At 36.9% G+C, this 18,485-nt stretch overlaps 1 protein-coding gene across 1 annotated transcript in view; it reads right to left on the bottom strand.

Moving 5' to 3' along the window:
- Positions 1 to 18,485, bottom strand: part of ENPP3 (ectonucleotide pyrophosphatase/phosphodiesterase 3) — a 133,454-nt gene that overhangs the window by 12,850 nt on the left and 102,119 nt on the right. The window contains exons 22-25 of the mRNA XM_044004360.1: positions 8,534 to 8,669; positions 3,723 to 3,800; positions 1,509 to 1,641; positions 190 to 346 (exon numbers count right to left, since the gene is read on the bottom strand). Of these exons, the coding sequence (XP_043860295.1) occupies positions 190 to 346; positions 1,509 to 1,641; positions 3,723 to 3,800; positions 8,534 to 8,669 (504 nt within the window). The remainder of the gene's footprint in view (positions 1 to 189; positions 347 to 1,508; positions 1,642 to 3,722; positions 3,801 to 8,533; positions 8,670 to 18,485) is intronic.

Genomic DNA, 18,485 nt, shown 5'->3' with positions numbered 1-18,485 from the left:
GGGTCCCTAAGGAAATCTGCTTCCTTCAAAGACACTCCTAGGTTGTTGAGCCTCACTGTAATATGATGACCTATCAGAAATTGCATTGTATTAGTCAGGAGCAAAGCCTAACTTCCAGGGTCCTTTGCATCCAGGGAGCATTGACCCCAATCAGCCAGAACAGTACACCAGCTACAAAATTGTACTCACAGGACAGCTTTCTATATTGGTAGGTCGATGAGGAATGATAAAAGGCAAGACATCCAAGGAGCCAGGGCAGTTCAGTGGAGTATAAGTCTGGTTTTTGCAGCTAGTCAGCACCACAAAGTAATGAGATGGGATGGGAATGCCAGTATTTTCTATAAACCTTTAAAAAAATTTTGATTAGCATTAGTCTCATGAAGTCCTTTGACTTCCAAGAATGGTAGCAGATTAGTAAAGAAGGTCGGGGCAGGTAGGCAACATAGTGAACAGAGCACCAGGCTTGGGGTTACAAGACCTGAGTTTAAATCCAGCCTCAGACACTTATTAGCTGTGTGAACCTAAGCAAGTCACTTAACTGTTTGCCTCAGTTTCCTCATCTGTAAAATGGACTGGAGAAGGAAATGGCAAACCACTCCCAGTATCTTTGCCAAGAAAATCCCAAATGAGGTCATGAAGAGTCAGACACGACTGAAAGAACTGAACGAAAGATGCTCTGGATATGCAGTATCTAACAATTTTTCTGGATTTCAGCTTAGTCATACCCAGAGATTTCAGAAGAATCTCTAAAAAATCTGCATTTAATTTAATGACTGCAATTATAATGGACAGTGTGGTCTGCTACAGGGAACATCTGACCAGGAAGCAGGAGACCTGAACTATGTGAGCTTTAGAAAGTCTCTTTTTTGTTTTTATGCTACAGCTTCCTCATCATTAAAATGGGGTTGCCTCCTATCTTGCCTACTTCCTGTTGTTAGGTAATTATGGCATTCAAGACAGAGTTCTGGGATTAGAGTTAAGGAAAACTTGGATTGAAATGTTACCTCTAATACTTTAGGGCTGTGTGACCCAGGACAAATTGCAATCTCTATATAAGGTCCCCACAGTGATAATCATTTGGATTGCACCTATATGGATTTTTCGGGACTGGGCCAATGATTTCATTAGTATGGGGAAATCTCTACCCATGCATGTTGCCACCTAATTTGCAATTTATGGTCTTCCTGGGTACAAGAGTGTAGAATATTGTATTTATTGTCAGACTTTTTCAATGTGTTGGTTAATTCTGCTGAACTGTTTTCTAACTAAATCAATCCCCTCATTTTACAGATGAAGACGTGGCAGGCCTAAGAAACCAAATGAGTTGCCCAAGGTTACCCAGCTAATAAGTGGAAAGTCAGGATTTAAATTCTGGTTCCAAATCGCTATCCAACATTCTTTCCACTTCATCACATTGTATCCTATGAAAGATGTTTTTGCAATAATGTTTACTTTGTTTAATTTCTATATGGCCACCACAATTCCATGGCTGAAAAGCTCTTACTTACTCTGTAATGTCATGGGGCTCATCAGAATGTCCATCATAGTTGTAGTCAAACACTGGTCCACTGATCACATTCACTCCATTTCTTTCAGAAGCATATTTCACAAGCAGAACACTATGGAAGTAGTCCCACATTTCTGATAATAAAAGGATTAGACCAAAAAAAGTTTAATGTTCTATTGCATATTGAATTATATCTTTTCGATGATGGAAAATTAGTTTAAAAATAAGAAATGGAATTCCACTTCAAAAGGCAACATCTATTTCAATATTTTCGAGGAGATAACATATATTTCTGCATTCTGCATTTTGTATTTCTCCATTGCATTTACAAGTAGTGTAATACAGAAGACAGAAGACAGAAGACAAGTCTTGGAGTTTCAGAGGCATAGGGTAAAGCCTTGCCTCTGCACAGAACATCTGTGTGACCAGAACAGGTCACAGCCTCTCTGCCCTCTGGGAGCTCTCTAAGATCTAAAGCAGGAATCAACCTTTTTTGAGTTGTGGACTCCTTTGGCAGTGTGGAAAAGCCTATGACCTCTTCTCAAGAGAAGGTTTTCAGATACACAAAGCAAAATACATAGGATTACAAAGGAAACTATAAAGATGTAATTTTTTTCCCCACATTACTTCATAAACCCTTGGAAATCTATACAAAAAGCCCTAAAGGGTTCTGTGGACCTCAGGTTCAAAACCCCTGGTCTAAAATTACAGAATAGGGGGCAGCTAGGTGGCACAGTGGGTAAAGCACTGGCCCTGGATTCAGGAGGACCTGAGTTCAAATCCAGCCTCAGACACTTGACACTTACTAGCTGTGTGACCCTGGGCAAGTCACTTAAACCTCATTGCCCCACAAAAAAAATAAAATAAAAAAAATTACAGAATAAGTTGCTAATTTCCATGCATCCATATCACTGGAAAGAGTTTCTACATTGGGAATTCCCTAAATTAATAAAATGACAGATTTGGATCCCCCCAAAATACTTAATAATGAATAATAATTATTATAATTCACATATAGCACCTACTATATGCCATCATTGAGCTAAGAATTTCACAAATGTTATTTCATTTGATCCTCACCAAAACCTTGTGAGGTAGGTTCCATTCTACAGTTGAGGAAACTGAGGCAAAAAGAAGTGACTTGCCCTGTCACAAAGTTAGTAAGTATTTGAGGCTGAATTTGACCTCAACTCTTCCTAACTCCAGGCCTGGCAATCTATGCACTGTACCACCTAATTGCCCATATTTACTTTGAATTTTGAGCAATGAAATGAAAAATTCTATTTCAGGCTTTTCTTTTCTTTTTCTTTCTTTTCTTTTTTCCTTTTTCTTTTCTTTCTTTCTTTCTTTTCTTTTTTTTTTTAATTTTTGGCCAGTCTATCTGGGGAGTAGAAATGAACACTTCACAGATTTCTCCCTAAGATTTAGGTTCTTTTTTTTTTTTTTTTTAGTGAGGCAATTGGGGTTAAGTGACTTGCCCAGGGTCACACAGCTAGTAAGTGTTAAGTGTCTGAGGCCAGATTTGAACTCAGGTCCTCCTGAATCCAGGGCCGGTGCTCTATCCACTGCGCCACCTAGCTGCCCCTGATTTAGGTTCTTTTAAGCAGCAATGTTCATTCATTTTAGAGGACCAGAACATAGACAAGAACTGTTGTGGCTCAAGAACTAAACCACAAAGGTAGGTCTAAGGATTAGCACCTACATTTGCCTACAGGGAAATGCAGAGATTTTTTGTTTGTGAGTGAACAGGTTTTTTATGGTTCCATTTAAGATGAGAATTACAACCTAAGAAGCTAAGTAGGTAAGAGGTCCAAAGCTGAATCAGGAGGACATCTTTAAAAGGTATTTACTATTTTTTACCATATTTATTGTTGATATTTACTATTAAGAACTCTATTTATACCAAGAGGACACAAGAGCATTAAAAGCAGTTGTGAGATTATGAGATTTTCCCTGAAATCTCAAGGAGTTCTATATTTAGTCCTTTTTTGGGGGCGGGGGCGGGTTCTGTGTTTTGTTTTGGTTTGGTTTTTTGTGGGGCAATGAGGGTTAATTGACTTGCCCAGAGTCATACAGATAGTGTCAAGTGTATGAAGCCAGATTTGAACTCAGGTCTTCCTGAATCCAGGGCATGTGCTTTATCTACTGTGACACCTAGCTGCCCCTATAATTAATCTTAATATCATAATCTCAACCCTCAAACTTAAGAACTTACGTTTAAAGGCTTTATAAGTAGGAATCAAATTGCTTGTAAGTAAAGCATCATATTGTCCGTTCAATGTCTTGCTGAGCACTGCAAAAAAAAACACAAATAAAAACAATAAAGACCTTATCTAGTTATTGATGAAAAAAATCAAGTTGTTAACAGGCATTTATTAAGCACCTGCTAGGTACCAGGCATTGTTCTAGGTGCTGGAAATAGAAAGAAAGGCAAAAACAAACAGTCCTTTGCTCTCAGGGAGCTCAGGGAGTTTTGCTAATGGGAAAGGGCCAAGCCACACTGGAGCATTTTGGAGCTTAGCCTCATTTGAGAATCCTGCATCATTACTCCATCTCCTCACTCACCCCAACTTCCCCCTCTTAATTATGAGGTACTAAGGAAGATAATAAGTAGCAGACAGAAAATTCAGTAATATCTATGATTGCTGAAGCATTTCCAGAGTAATAGTGCACATTTCCCATCCTTAGTCTGCTACCTGGAATCTTTTCCTTGTACTAAACCAGGGGATGAGACTCTCTGAGGGATCTTTAGAATTTGCGTATCCTATGTCATTGGCTAGCTCAACTGTTGATCTGAATTGGACCATTCAATGTGAAGTAACAAACAATTAAAATAGCTACTGACTGACCTGATTCAGTTTGCCAATTCAATAAAATTACTAGAAAGAGCAGACACACTAAGAGGGCTTATTTATTTGTTTGTTTGTTTGTTTATTTATAGTGAGGCAATTGGGGTTAAGTGACTTGCCCAGGGTCACACAGCTAGTATGTGTTAAGTGAGGACGGATTTGAACTCAGGTACTCCTGACTCCAGGGACGGTGCTCTATCCACTGCGCCACCTAGCTGCCCTGAGAGCTTCTTTATGATGTATCTCCCCCCATCCGCAAGGGACCCTTTTGCTCAAAATATTCCTTTTATATCCATTACTTTCATCAGTAATAGCTATTCACTACTTCTCTCCATCACAGCCTGTCAAAATACTACCTATTCACTTCAAAACACAGGCCAAACGCTATTTCTTCCATGTAAAATGGTAATAATAACAACTGTCTTCTCTAGGTTATTGTGAAGATCAAATTGATGGAGGTGGCCAGGAGGATTAACAGATAAACTAAGACCTGAATTCTTATTAACAGTAACCAGAGGGTTTAAATCCTTATCAACAAACACTATCAACAGAAGCCTAAGGAAATGGTAACCAGGGGCCATTAACCACTAATAGCTTTTAATATTCCTGGATGACAGGAAACAGAAATGTACCTAGAAACCAGATCTTAAGACAAAGAGATATCCTAAATAGAGAGACCCCTGGGGTCTGACAAGTTTAAACAGGTTTTAGGAACATGCCCAGAAGGACCAAATGTGTCCTAAAATTGACCTCATGACATTTAAACCCCCAAAACATAGCCCTAGGGAAAAAAGTACCTGCCTTGGAGGACATCTTAGGACCCCAAGAATTCCAAAATCCTATATGAGGCTCCCACAAGGAAGAGACTAAGATAATGAGGAAATAACCTACATTTTTCACTATAAATATAAACATTTCCATCTCCTTAACTGAGACACCTTTCTCCTTTGGTGTTCTCCCTATGGCCATTCAGTCTTTTAATAAAACTGAGGAATGGCGTAACTGAGTCATGTAATTCTTTGGAACACCTCAGGATCAATTTGATCCATCCCTACATCAAAATGAGATCATTTTTGTAAAGCACTTTACTAACCTTAAAATGCTATATAAATGCTAGCTATTATTATTATTATTTAAGACCTACAAAGCAATTTACATACTTTAGTTAAGTTGATGTCTATCACAACATCGCCAACAAATAGACATCTAGCCTTTACTTGATAGAGAGTTTGCTATTTCCAAAGGAAGCCCGTTGGACTTTTGGATAGCTCTAATTGTTAGGGAATTTTTCCTTATATTGAACTGACTTCTGCCTCTCTGAAACTTCAACTCACTGTTCCTAGTTCTGCTTTCTTGAGTCAAGCAGAATAATTTTAATTTCTTGTCTCATATATGTAATAGCCTTTCATATGGTGGAAGACAGCTACTGTGTCTCCCTAATCATCTCTTTTCTAGCCAAAACATTCCAGATCAGAAATATTAGTAGGGCAAGCAGATCAGAGCTTTCTTACAGGTACCAAAACACAGAGGATGCTGATAACACAATCCTTCAGTAGTTAACTAATTGGAATATTTAGAAGAGAAAGCTACCCTCCCTTCTCTGCAAAGGATGAAAGATTATACCCATAATAGAACATTGTATATGCTATCAAACTTCAGTAATGTATTGGTTAATTTTCACAAACTGCTTTTTTCTCTTTTTTTTCCCTTATCCTTTATTACAAAGGATGGCTTATTGGATAGGGTAGGGTAGAGAGATATATTCCCAAATGAAGGTGATATCTTTAAAAGATATCAATTGGGGCAGCTAGGTGGAGCTGTTGATAGAACACCGGCCCTGAAATCAGGAGGACCTGAGTTCAAATCCGGCTCAGACACTTAACACTTACTAGCTGTGTGACCCTAGGCAAGTCACTTAACCCCAACTGCCTCACCACTAAAAAAATAAATAAATAAAATAAACAAAAAAAAAAGATATCAATTAAAATGTTGTGTTTTTTTTTTAAATAAAATAGAAAGCTACCAAATAGTGTGCTTCCTCCTTTCCCAAGATGTGGCCATATCCCAGGTGAGTTTCTTCCTGCCCTGGTCCTTATCTCTCACCCATCTTTCCATGGCCTCCCAGGTATTAGCTTTACAAGTATCTTGTGGTCAATACCTCCACACAATAGGGTAATGCCCTGAAGACTTTCCCTACCACAGTGGAATTTATCTTTGAAATTTGAGGATAGATTTCATGCAGGGGTATGATGGTAAATGTTTAACAACCAACTGCATGACATACTTTTAAGTTTAATCAACATTGTTAACATTTTCTCTGTTACTTTCTTAAGTCTAGACAAACAACAAAAGAATAATCAAGTCTTGATTTGTAACTTTTGCTGATTTCTAAGTTATAAAAGTCCACAAAGTATTTAATAATTGGCTTTACCAGACTGCCAGATGTAGTATACCGAGACAGAGTGCAATAGTACCATTATCTCCCTTATTCTGAACCATGTGGTACAAAGATTGTACTTACTATCACATTGATGTTTTGACTAAATGTCACACTGCTGATGAATATTGAACTTGTAATCTACTAAATCCTCCAGATCTTTTCCACTCATTTTTCTAGCACTGTCTTCTCCATTTTGCACTCTTATGGTTAATACTTTAGGCCTAAGAACTGAACTTTACATTTACCTCTATTAAATATTAGATTCGGTCCCTTGTTCTACACTGTTGAGATGTTTTTTGGAACTGGACTCTAGTTAATCTATATACTATTTCTTTCATCTGTGTAATGTCTGGAAATTTGATATAGATGTCATCTACGCCTCCATCCAAATCTTTTTTTTTTTTAAGGTTAAAATAGGCAAAACCAAGGACAGCATGGCATAGTAAATGGGACACTTGATTTGGAGTCAGAGAAAGACCTGGCTTTAATTAATTTCTCAGACACTTACTAGTTGTGTGACCCTGAGCAAATAAATCACTTGCCTCAATTTCCTCATCTATAAAATGAGTGAGTGGGGTGGACTCAATATCTTATAAGTTCACTTCCAGGTCCAAATATATGAACTGTACTACCTAGCTACTTATAATAATAATAGATAGTATTTATATAGTACTTTCAGGTTCAAAAAACACCTTGCAAAAATTATTTCATTTTATCCTCACCGTAGCACTATGAGGTAACATTTTTATTTTTCAGGTGATGAAACAAAGCCACCAAAGGTGAAGTTACTTACCTAGGGTCACACAGCTAATACATATATGAGGACTGATTTAAACTCAGATTTACCTACCTCCAAAACCAGGATTCTATCTACAACACTATTTAGCTACCGGCCTAGATGTTCACAAAACCATTTATTTAATAATAAATTCTATATTTTCCAAAAAAATAATTGAAATTAATCTTACTGGTCTTATAGTTTATCCAACTTTGACACTATTTCTGTATTTTTAAAGCAGTGTATTGCTAATTGTTTTGATTATGATCACTTTTCACTGTTTTACAAGTCACTGAACCTCTGTGAACTCTATTTCTGGTCATGGCTAAAAATATTGGAAGTATCAAAATATCAGATGAAAAACTAGCCAGACCTTGAAATTACTGGAAATTTCAAGGGAACTTCAGTAAGAATGATGTTCCCTATTCAACAAGGAATAAATTCAAGCTTCAGAAAAATATATTGGTTTTTCCAAATTTCCAGAGAGATTAAAAAATATATTTTAGGAGTTGTTCAACTGTGTAACTCCACCAATATTCAAATGCTTGATATGTTGCCTTATGAACAAAAGCCTTCAGACTCTGTCCTGAGCTCTTTAGAGAGACAGCTCTGTTTTTAATACAGGCAACATTGGGGTAGTAGCAAGAAGACTATACTTTTTTAGACGTCCGTCTCTCACCAAAGAATTTTCTGTTTTAAATTTAAACTTAAACCTGATGAACTTTCTGAACATCTGGGTAAGATTATAGATGACCTGTGGCTCACACTCCAAAATTTATTAGTCTTTATGACAGTTGTTGTGTTGCCTCTGGTCAGCACACAGCCACTGGATGCCTCCTCCTGTGCAGGCTGCTTGCCCCAAGAAGGTTGTTTTGGTTTAGGGTGTATGTTTAAGCACATGCCCACATCCAGCTGATGAAGGCTTTCGAAGCTGCTGTGCTAAAAAGAGTCATACTAACTAGGAGGGTAAAGGAAGCCGTGGGTGATATTCTTTTCAGTTGAATAGATGGAACAATTTTGGCTCTGAGAAGGAGAAATCCTAACATCAGCCCGCAGACAGTCTGGAACAGTGGGAGGAAGAGGCGATGTGTCTCCCTGTTGAAAGGAAAAAGAAGAGAGAGAGAAAAAAAATTACACCCACAGTTGTGGCTAAGCCAGTACCTTGTATGGTTTGTGACTTCCCTAAAATGTTTTTCATTTAACCTTTTCCTATTTTCATAATGAATCAACTTTACAGGAGTAATGGAAACAGATGTTTTCTGAAGTGTTTTCCTCCCCGTGGTTCACTCCTGGTTGGGAACACCCGTGATAGTAAGCCTGCCACACAGCAAAAAAAGGAGGGTTCACAAACCAGAGGAAATTTTGGAACAGAATCTGGAATCTCTAAAAGTCAGTGACTTGGAAGAAGGGATTTATATTCACATGGGGAGAGACAAATATCACTGAATGGTTTCATTTTTAACAATAAATTTAAAATTAAATCTATTTAAAATCCAGATGTGAACACTATATTGTTCTTAAAATATACACTAATTTTTGTCTACAGTGTACCTGTTATATAAGCTTTCTTTATTGTTAAATTGTAAATTCTTTGTGGGCAGTGATCATTTCTACAATTTCATTTGTAAACCTAGTCAAATTTCCAAAACAGTTTTCAGCCCATAGTAAACATACAATAAGAGTTTCTGACTTGAAAGTAGTAAGCTCTTTTTTTGTTTTGTTTTGTTTTGTTTTGATTTGATTTGATTTGTTTTGTTTTTAGGAAAGGGAGGAGGGACTAGTCTGGAGCTATGATTTCAGAAATATAGGAGAAACACTTGTTACCTTTAGGACCTTAAACCCTACCATTGAAACCTTTGAAACACTCATTAGCAGCTTAGAGTTAGAAAGTTATCTGAAGGTTAAATGACATCATCATGATCACTCAGCAAATAATTATCAGAGGTAAAACTTGAACCAAGTCCTTGTTAAGACCAAGGTTACAACTTCCTACTGAGTTCTTAATGAAAATAGAAATATTAAAAACAGGGGAACAGAACAGAAAGAGCACAGGACTAAGTCTCAGTTTCTGCCTTTGTAGTGAGTTGTGCTTGACTATAATATAGCACCTTTCAGTTCTAAAGTCTATGTTTTTAAATGTTATTGATCAATAAGCATTAAAATATAGTAATATTATATAATCATAGAATATTTATTAATTTTATTGGTCGATATAAATTATTAATGCTCATTAATATGTTACATTATTATATTGAACTGACCTGGGAATTCCCAATGAAATCACAGGTCCAATCTCTATATTTATTTGGTGCTTTGAAGTTTCCAAGTTCAGTCAATCAATAAGCATTTACTAAGTACCTACAATATACGAACTGTGTTAAGCCCCATGGATATCTAATTTGATCCCCACAAAATTCCAGTGAGATGTTAAATCAAACACAGAACCTGAGCGCTAACAAATTTTCTACTGTTTTATTTCTTACCTATTAATTTCTGAATATATTCATGGGGATTTTGACAATATCCTCTCTACTGTCATGATACAAAATAGTTTCATTAGCTAGGTACAGAACAAGCCAAAATTTTAGGGTAAAACATTGATTTTCACAAAGCTCTCTAGGTCTGGACTACTTAAAATTTTTGCAAAAAAAAAATTGATTTGTTTTAAGCTAAAGCAAAAATCTTGTTAAATTGTCTAGACGAGTAATATTTCCTGCAAGTTCCTATAATGAGAAGACTGAGGCTACCCTAGGTAGACAGAAAGGAAAAACTCCTTTGGCACTTGTGTGGACCTGAAGCTGAGATTCTCATTTCAGACTGATTTCCTGAGGTGCATCATTTATGAAGTGTTGAATTGGATTCTTGAAAACCCTCTAGAAAAATAATTTTGTTTCATGTCATTTACCCATTCTTCAAGCACTTATGAAGCACCTACTTCAAGCAATGGAGAAGGAAATGGCAAACCACGCCTCTGTCTTTGTCAAGAAAACCCCAAATAGAGTTGCAGAGAGTCAGACATGACTGCAAAGGACTGAATAACAACACTGCGTGCAATGCAGCTTTGTATCCACTCTGCCATGCTTCCTCTTTCTAAAATAAAAATACCATCATTTTTTATAACTAATAAACACTGAAAGATAATGTTTCTAACTTCGGGACACTGGGGCTATCTTAAGGGTACAAAAGACATGGGAAACTCCAGAAAATGAAATTCTGAAGACAAAAGCAGAATTTATTCCATTTAGAAAAGGAGGATCCATCTAAAGAAAACAAAGCAAATGGACAAGGAATTCATCAAGAAACTCCTATTTATGAAAAAGCAGCATAGGGGATGGAAGCAAAGTAAAGGTAAAAGTGAGTGCAAAAGAAGAGTTTTGTCTAGAAATGCTAAATGTTTTGTTGAATGGGTTGAGCCTGAGAACAAATGTTAACTTTTAAAAAAAAAAATCTATCTTGTAAAAAAAATGTTAAAGATTAAAAATAATAATAATAACAATTTTTTTAAAAGAGCTATGTTGGGGGCAAAGAAAGGATTAAAGAAGAGTAGGATTATTGCTCTCCTGGATCAGATAACAGATGATGATGAGAAGTACCACTCAATTCTCATCTTCAATTGCTTATTAGACATTTCAAACTAATAGAGATGCCTATTACACATCTCTACCTATTAGACTTCTGAAACCCAACATAGCCCAAACAGAAACCGTTACCTTTCCCCCAAAACTCTCCCTTTTTCCCAACTTCTCTATTACTGCAGAGTGAACCCCTATCCTCCCAATCACCCAGGTTCACAACCTAGGTATCATTCTCAACATCTCACTCTCTCTCATCTCCAATATCCAATCTATTGCCAAAGTCCTATCATTTCTACCTTCATAAATCTTTGTAATAAATTAAGTCCTATTGCCTTTTGATTCTATTACTGCTCTAGTTCAGATTCTCATCACCTCACACCTGTTGGTTGGTCTCCCTACCTCAAGTTTCATCTCGCTCCAATCCATCATCCACTCAGCTCTTCATAACATAGCATCTTCCTACCTTTCCAGCCTTCTTACACCTTACTACTCTCCACATACTAGGGGACCCAGTAATACTGGCCTACTTGCTGTTTCTCACACATGATACACTTCATCTTTACACTCTGAGAGTTTTTATTAGCCGTCCTCTATCCTCGGATGTGGCAAAGTGGATAGAGCACTGGACTTGGAGTCAGAAGATCTGAGTTCAAATGTGGTCTCAGACACTTACTAGCAAGTCACCAACCATTTGGTTCAGTTTCCTCATCTTTAAAATAATCAGGAAAAGACAATGGCAAACCACCTCTGTATCTTTGCCAAGAAAAACCCAAGAACAAAAATGCATGGGAAGAGTCAGAAATGACTGAACAACTGAACAACATCCTTGGAATGCTATAACTGCTCATTTCCACCTCTAGTAGGAGATTCCTGGATTCCTTCAAGTCTCAGATAAAGTCTCACTTTCTATAAAAAGGCTTTCTTAGTCCCTCTTAATTTTAGTTGCTTCCTCTGAGACTACCCCTCCCCCCAATTTATTCTGTATATATCTTGTTTGTATCAAGTTGCTTGTTGTCTCCCTCATTATACTGTGAGATCCTTGAGAACAGGGACTGTTTTTGCCTTTCTTTGAATCTCCGGTGCTTAGAATAGTGCCTATTATATAGTAGGTGCTTAATAAATGCTAAGTGACTGACTCACAACTCCAAACTTGCTTCTATTTTCTTTTTACAAAGAGAATGACCTTTGAATTAAAAGGGGCAAAACATAAATGGTTAACAGGGTATAGAAATCCAAGATAAGTGAAATGATCAGGCAACATCTAGCTGTCCTCAATGAGTTCAAGTCAATAGGCTCAGATGAAGTATATCCTATAGCAGAGATGTTAAAAGAGCAGATGTGTCAAACTTATGGCCTTCAGGCTGCATGTTACCCACAACACTCCCAGATGGGGCCTGAATCAGATTAAAATGAAATTGGGAAATACTTAACAAAATAAATTAAAAATACAATAAAAAAATAGATGATGTTAACATATACATTTCTAAGTCAATATACAATGCACAGATTGATAGGAAAGGCTGAATCTCCCCCACCCCATTTCTACTTGAATTGGACACCAGTGTCCTAGAATACTCAAAGAACCAGCAGATGCAATTGCCATATTGTTAGTAGTGATCTTGGAGAATGAGAATAGTGTTGTACCACTGGTGGACGGAAGGAAAGGGTAAATTTCTTAATTTAAAAAAAAAAAAAGCTAAGAAGGTAGTCTCCAAATTATAGACCTTGACTTATCTTATCCTTGACTGCTCTAGTATTTGAAAAATTCTAGAATGAATTATTAAGGAAATTGTATGACTATGAGTATTTAGAAAAAGGAACAGTGATTTCTAAAAGGCATGGCCTCAGTGAGCACAAGTAATTCTAGACTATAGGTATTTCTATTTTTGACTGGTTAACTATGCTGGTAGATTAAGAGAATGTTGTATCCATTGTCCACTTATATTGTATCAGGGCATCTGACAAAGTCTCTTAGGATATGCTTGGAGATAAGATGGAGAGATATGGGCTCTTTGATAGTACATTCAGGCATTCTGGAAGTGATAAGATAAACAGACAAAAAGAATAGCCATTAATGGGTCAGGTGTCTATTTGAAGTGGTTCTCTAGGAGAGTGCCCCAGGATAACTGGGCTTCCCTTGAAGATTTTTATCAATGGATTGGATAAAACCATTGATGGAATGTATGTCAAATTTACAGGGGACACAAATCCTAGAAAAATGGCTAAGAAGTGGAATGAAAGTCAGGATCCATAAACACTTGCCAGGTTAGCATAATGGATCAAATTAAATAAAACAACATCGGGGCAGCTAGGTGGCGCAGTGGATAGAGCACCAGCCCTGGAGTCAGGAGTCCCTGAGTTTCAGTCTGGCCTCAGACACTTAACACTTACTAGCTGTGTGACCCCGGGCAAGTCACTTAACCCCAGTTGCCTCACAAAGAAAAAACAAAACAAAACAAAAACAACAACATTGAATGGGGATCACTCTAAATATCTATACTTGAGATCTGAAAATCAACCCCACTTATACAATATGAGAAAAACTAGCTGGAAATGTTTCTACTTTAAAAAAAAAAACTAGAAATTTTGCTGCAGTGCAAGTTTAATATGAGTTAAAAGTCTGATAAGGCAGCCAAAAATGTTAATGCTTTTACAGATTACATTATGAGACATATAGTATCTAGAATGAAAAAGGTAATAGTTACAGGACTGTACTTGTCCTGGTAAGATCAGGTGACCTAGTGGATGGAGCCTTAGACCTGGACTCAGGAAGACTTGAATTCAATTCTTATCTCAGTTAGGAGCTATGTGACTCTGGGCAAGTCATTTAACTTCTGTCTGCCTCAGTTCCCTGGTTTGTAACATGAGGATAATAATAGCACCTTCTTCCTAGTATTGTTGTGAAAATAAAATAAGAATTCTTGGAAAGCACTGTGGTAAAAATTAGAGAATTCTCCATAGGCAGCTTTTGAAGGACCTCCCCTTTTGGGGAAGGAAAGATTGAATGCTCTCTAGAGAGAGGTGAAGGGTGCTTCTGGAATGCTAGGCTGCTTCCGGAATGCTAGGTATCTTCTGGAATGCTAGGCATCTTCCAGGACTCTGCCTTTTTAGGTGCTTGGCCCTTGTGGTGGTGGTGATGCGGGTTAGCTATCTCTGGTGTTAGCTGTCTTTGGTGGCGCAAGCAATGGTAAACTTTCAGGTTCAGTGAGTTAATTATGGAAAACCCTAAATTCCTTTGAACTAGCTTAATTGGAAATGGTCTGGGTATCAAATAGGTTAAGCTTAGAGTTAAGAATATTTATCTGTATTTCTATTTTCCTATTTCCTTATCTTTGACTTTTTATTAGTTTCACCTTTGTTGTTTAATTAATTCCCAAGTAATAAAATCTGATCCTTTTGTGAACTAAAGCTTAAAGGCTCCCTTCTTATTGGCCTGGAATATCTAAAAAGGGCAGTTCAGAGAGGAGAGTCAACCTAAAAGGTCCCTCATATTTCTGAGACCCCAATATTAAGGTGAGTCACCCAAATAGCGCTCCATATATCAAATCTGAGCCCTCACAGCACTTTGTAGATCTTAAAGAACTACAGAAATGCTAGCTTTTAAAAAAAAATTATTTCTATAGTGTTCCATTGAGTTATGGACATGACAATTTACAAATGACCCTGAACAGACCACAGAATCACTGAATCACTTAACTTCTCTGGGGTTCCATTTCTTCATTTCTTTTTTTTTTTTTCCTTTAAAAAAAAATTTTTTTTTTTGGCTGGGCAATGAGGGTTAAGTGACTTGCTTAGGGTCACACAACTAGTAAGTGTCAAGCGTCTAAAGCTGGATTTGAACTCAGGTCCTCCTGAATCCAGGGCCAGTGCTTTATCTACTGTGCCACCTAACTGCCCCCTATTTCTTCATTTCTAAAAGTAAGATAACACTTGAACTACCTGCCTCACAAGGTTGTTGTAAGTGTTGTGGTATATGAATGTAATGGAATACTATTGTGGTGTAAGAAACAATGAGCAGGCAAATTTCAGAGAAACCTGGAAGGACTTACATGAACTGATGCTGAGTGAGATGAGCAGAACCAGGAGAACATTGTACACAGTATCAACAACATTGTGTGTTGATCAACTGTGATGGACTTGACTCTTCTCAGCAATACAATGGTCCAAGATAGTTCCAAAGGACTCATGATGGAAAATGCTCTCCAAATCCAGAAAAAAGAACTGTGGAATCTAGATGCAGGTTGAACCATAGTGTTTCTATTTTTTTTTTGTTTTTATTCTGTTCTGATTCTTCTTTCACAGTGTGACTAATGCAGAAATATGTTTAATGTGATTGTACATATATAACCTATATCAGATTGCTTGCTGTCTTGGGGAGGGGTGAGGGAAGGGAGGGAGGGAAACAAATTTGGAAGTAGAAATCTTTTAAAAACAAATGTTGAAAACTATCTCTACATGTAACTAGAAAAGAATAAAATAGTTTTATGATTTAAAAAAAAAACAAGGTTGTTTTAAGTTTACTATATGGTATACGGGGTATCCCAAAAGTCTTAGCACAGTTTTAAGCTATTAAAACTTAAAACTCTAAATGACAAAGCATTATATAATTATACAAATTAAACAATTTGGGAATATGTATGTGTATGTGTCTTTATAGATCCAGAAGATCCAAAGGTAGTAAGGAGTTCAGAGACCATCTGGTCCAAACTCTTAAATTTACAGATGAAGCCCAGGATCACACAGTAAAGCATCAGAGGCAGTATTTGAATGCAAGTTCTTTTGATTGCAGAGCCACTGTGTCATAATGCCTCCTAATATTATTATTTGTAATTCACCTCATTCACTTTTATAAGAAATTTTTTAAAAGATAATTTTAAATATAAAATATAATTACAGCAGCTGGATATTGGAATGAGGTTGAGACTCGAGTTAGACAATGCTGAGACATTAAGACAGGTAGTTAGGCAAAATATTTGCTTTCCTCCTTCTTCCTTCAAATGGACACAAATATCTTGAATCAGCTTTGAGAGGTGTGAGGAAAAGATTTTAGCTAAACTGTTGTCTAGTTTCAAGTACTGTCTAAAAAATCCTGGATTTTTTAAACCAGCTTTATAAATGTTGTTTTCTTTAGAACCACACGTAAGCTAGGTTAAGACTAAGAAAAACTTGTAGCCTCCTTACCTAGTCATGGAGACAGCTAGGCGGTACATTAGATAAAGCAACTGGCCTGCAGTTAGGAAGATCTGATTTTAAATCTTGCCTTGTACATTTACAACACATGTGACCCTGGGTAAGTCACTTAACCCTCTCTTGCCTCAGTTTCCTCAACTGTCAAAGGAGGATAGTAATAGCATCTGCCCCCAAAGTGGTTGTTGTGAAAATCAATGAGATATTTGTAAAGTAGTACAGAGCCTGATAGATAGTAGGTGCTTAATAAATGCTTGTTTCCTTCCTTCCTTTAAAGCACATCTAATAGCAGGTCTCCTGAGAGTCAGTGGACCCCAAACACATCACTCCTCAATTTTGATCCCAAGAGAGAATGCTGGTGTAACATTTTGATCCTTCTTATAGCTCTTGTAGGCTTTCCTACAGCTTTAGGAAGGGTTGAGGAAGGAGTGACAGGGATGAAGGGAAGGAAGCTGATGAAATTTCCAGTATGATTCAGAAGCTCTGATGCTATTTGGGCACCCTGATTCTTGAAGCCTTATAATTTGAACCCCTAAGAACTGCCAGGGTGATTAGCACAGTAGTACTAAACATGATGCATTTTTCCCATTTAGTCCAATTGGGACAGGGGAGGGAGGCTAGGAAAATATTGTAAACGAGCACAGAACAAGAGGCCCACGGTGACTTTTAGGATAGCTATGAAATCTCCTCATCAGAGACTGAAATATAAAGGCCAAAACATTCATATTTTCTGGGATTGTGTAACTCGGGCCTGCTGGCTCATAAGGCTATATACAAGATAACTGAGATTCCTTTCAATTCTATTCAATTCTCTTGGAGAAAAATTATTTACTTGGTTCCTTATTCATCTATTTATTTATCCCCCCCCCCAAAAAAAAGGTTTTTCATGTTACAAAATTTTGCAAAAAAAATGCTTCATAATATCCATAACTTATTGAAATCCTATTGTGTTTTCAAGATTCACATGAAGCAAACAAAAATGTGACAAATAGGTCAAGTATTTATCTTATTTCAGATTATTCAAAACCTTTAGGAAAGCCCTTTAAAATATATTTTTTTAATTACTAATCTGGAGAAAAGGTGAAATTTTGTAAAAAAAAAAAATTGGAATCCCTTGAGGAAATATTAGTTTTGTTTTTGAAAAGTTCTACCAGTTAAATCTCCTAGCTATTTAAACAATGATTTTACCCCTTGCCCCTTCCTTCACATAATAGTTGCATGCACATTTCTCCTTTTCTTACTAAGAAATGAAGCTAAAATATTAGACTAAACAAATCCTGATAGCTACTTTAGATCATAATACCAAATTGAAACCACCTTCCTCTAGTTACTCTCCAACAACAAAATCAGAAGGCACTGAAGCCACAAAAAGAAACTCAAAGGCATAGGTCAATTGAGCACATGTTCAGAATTGTTCCTATCGAACGTCTGATTTTCAAGCACAAAGCATTTACAACATTTTCTGTGCTAAGTTCAAAACATCCTTGTATGTAATTTTCTTGAACCACAACATACTAACAGAGTAATTTCTGAATTGGAAAGCACAAAATTGCTAGAATTCCATCCTGTCACATGGACCCATGGAGAGAAGGGCCTTTGTGACATGAGTAAAAGAATGGGAACTCTGGTTAAAAAATGGAAGCCAGTAATGCTAAATAGTTGTTTCAGCCAATGAATTGTCCCATTAACCTGGAAAGATCCTATCGTGTCTCTGAACCTTGAATTCCCACCTATGGGTGGCCCATGCTTGGTAAACCCACAGTCTAAAGTCTTAAACTTTCTGCTTGACAGAAGAAGAGGGTAGAAATGTTGCAAACACACAAAACATGTCACATTCTGATTAATTCGTATATCCTGTGTACCTGATTTTACAGGTCCTTCAAAAATTTAAGACTCAGACCCTATTTACGGCAACCTTTTTAGGCATGTTGGAAGGGAAGAGGGGAAAGAGAGAAGAGAGAGCACTAATAATTATTTCAAGAAGCTACAAACAAAACATGTGGCATACTAAAGAAAGGCATAAACATTTATATATATTTTTTCATATTTACATTATAAAAATAACAGCAAGGTTCCCTGGAAGTTGTTAATAAGGTTTGCAAACTAGTATTTTAAAATCATGTTATTCAGACTACAGCGAGTAAAATAT

Source organism: Dromiciops gliroides, chromosome 4 (assembly GCF_019393635.1).
Source record: "Dromiciops gliroides isolate mDroGli1 chromosome 4, mDroGli1.pri, whole genome shotgun sequence".
Classification (NCBI taxonomy): domain Eukaryota; kingdom Metazoa; phylum Chordata; class Mammalia; order Microbiotheria; family Microbiotheriidae; genus Dromiciops; species Dromiciops gliroides.
The sequence above is the reverse complement of the archived record's forward strand: the minus strand, read 5'-3'. Positions and strand labels throughout refer to the sequence as shown.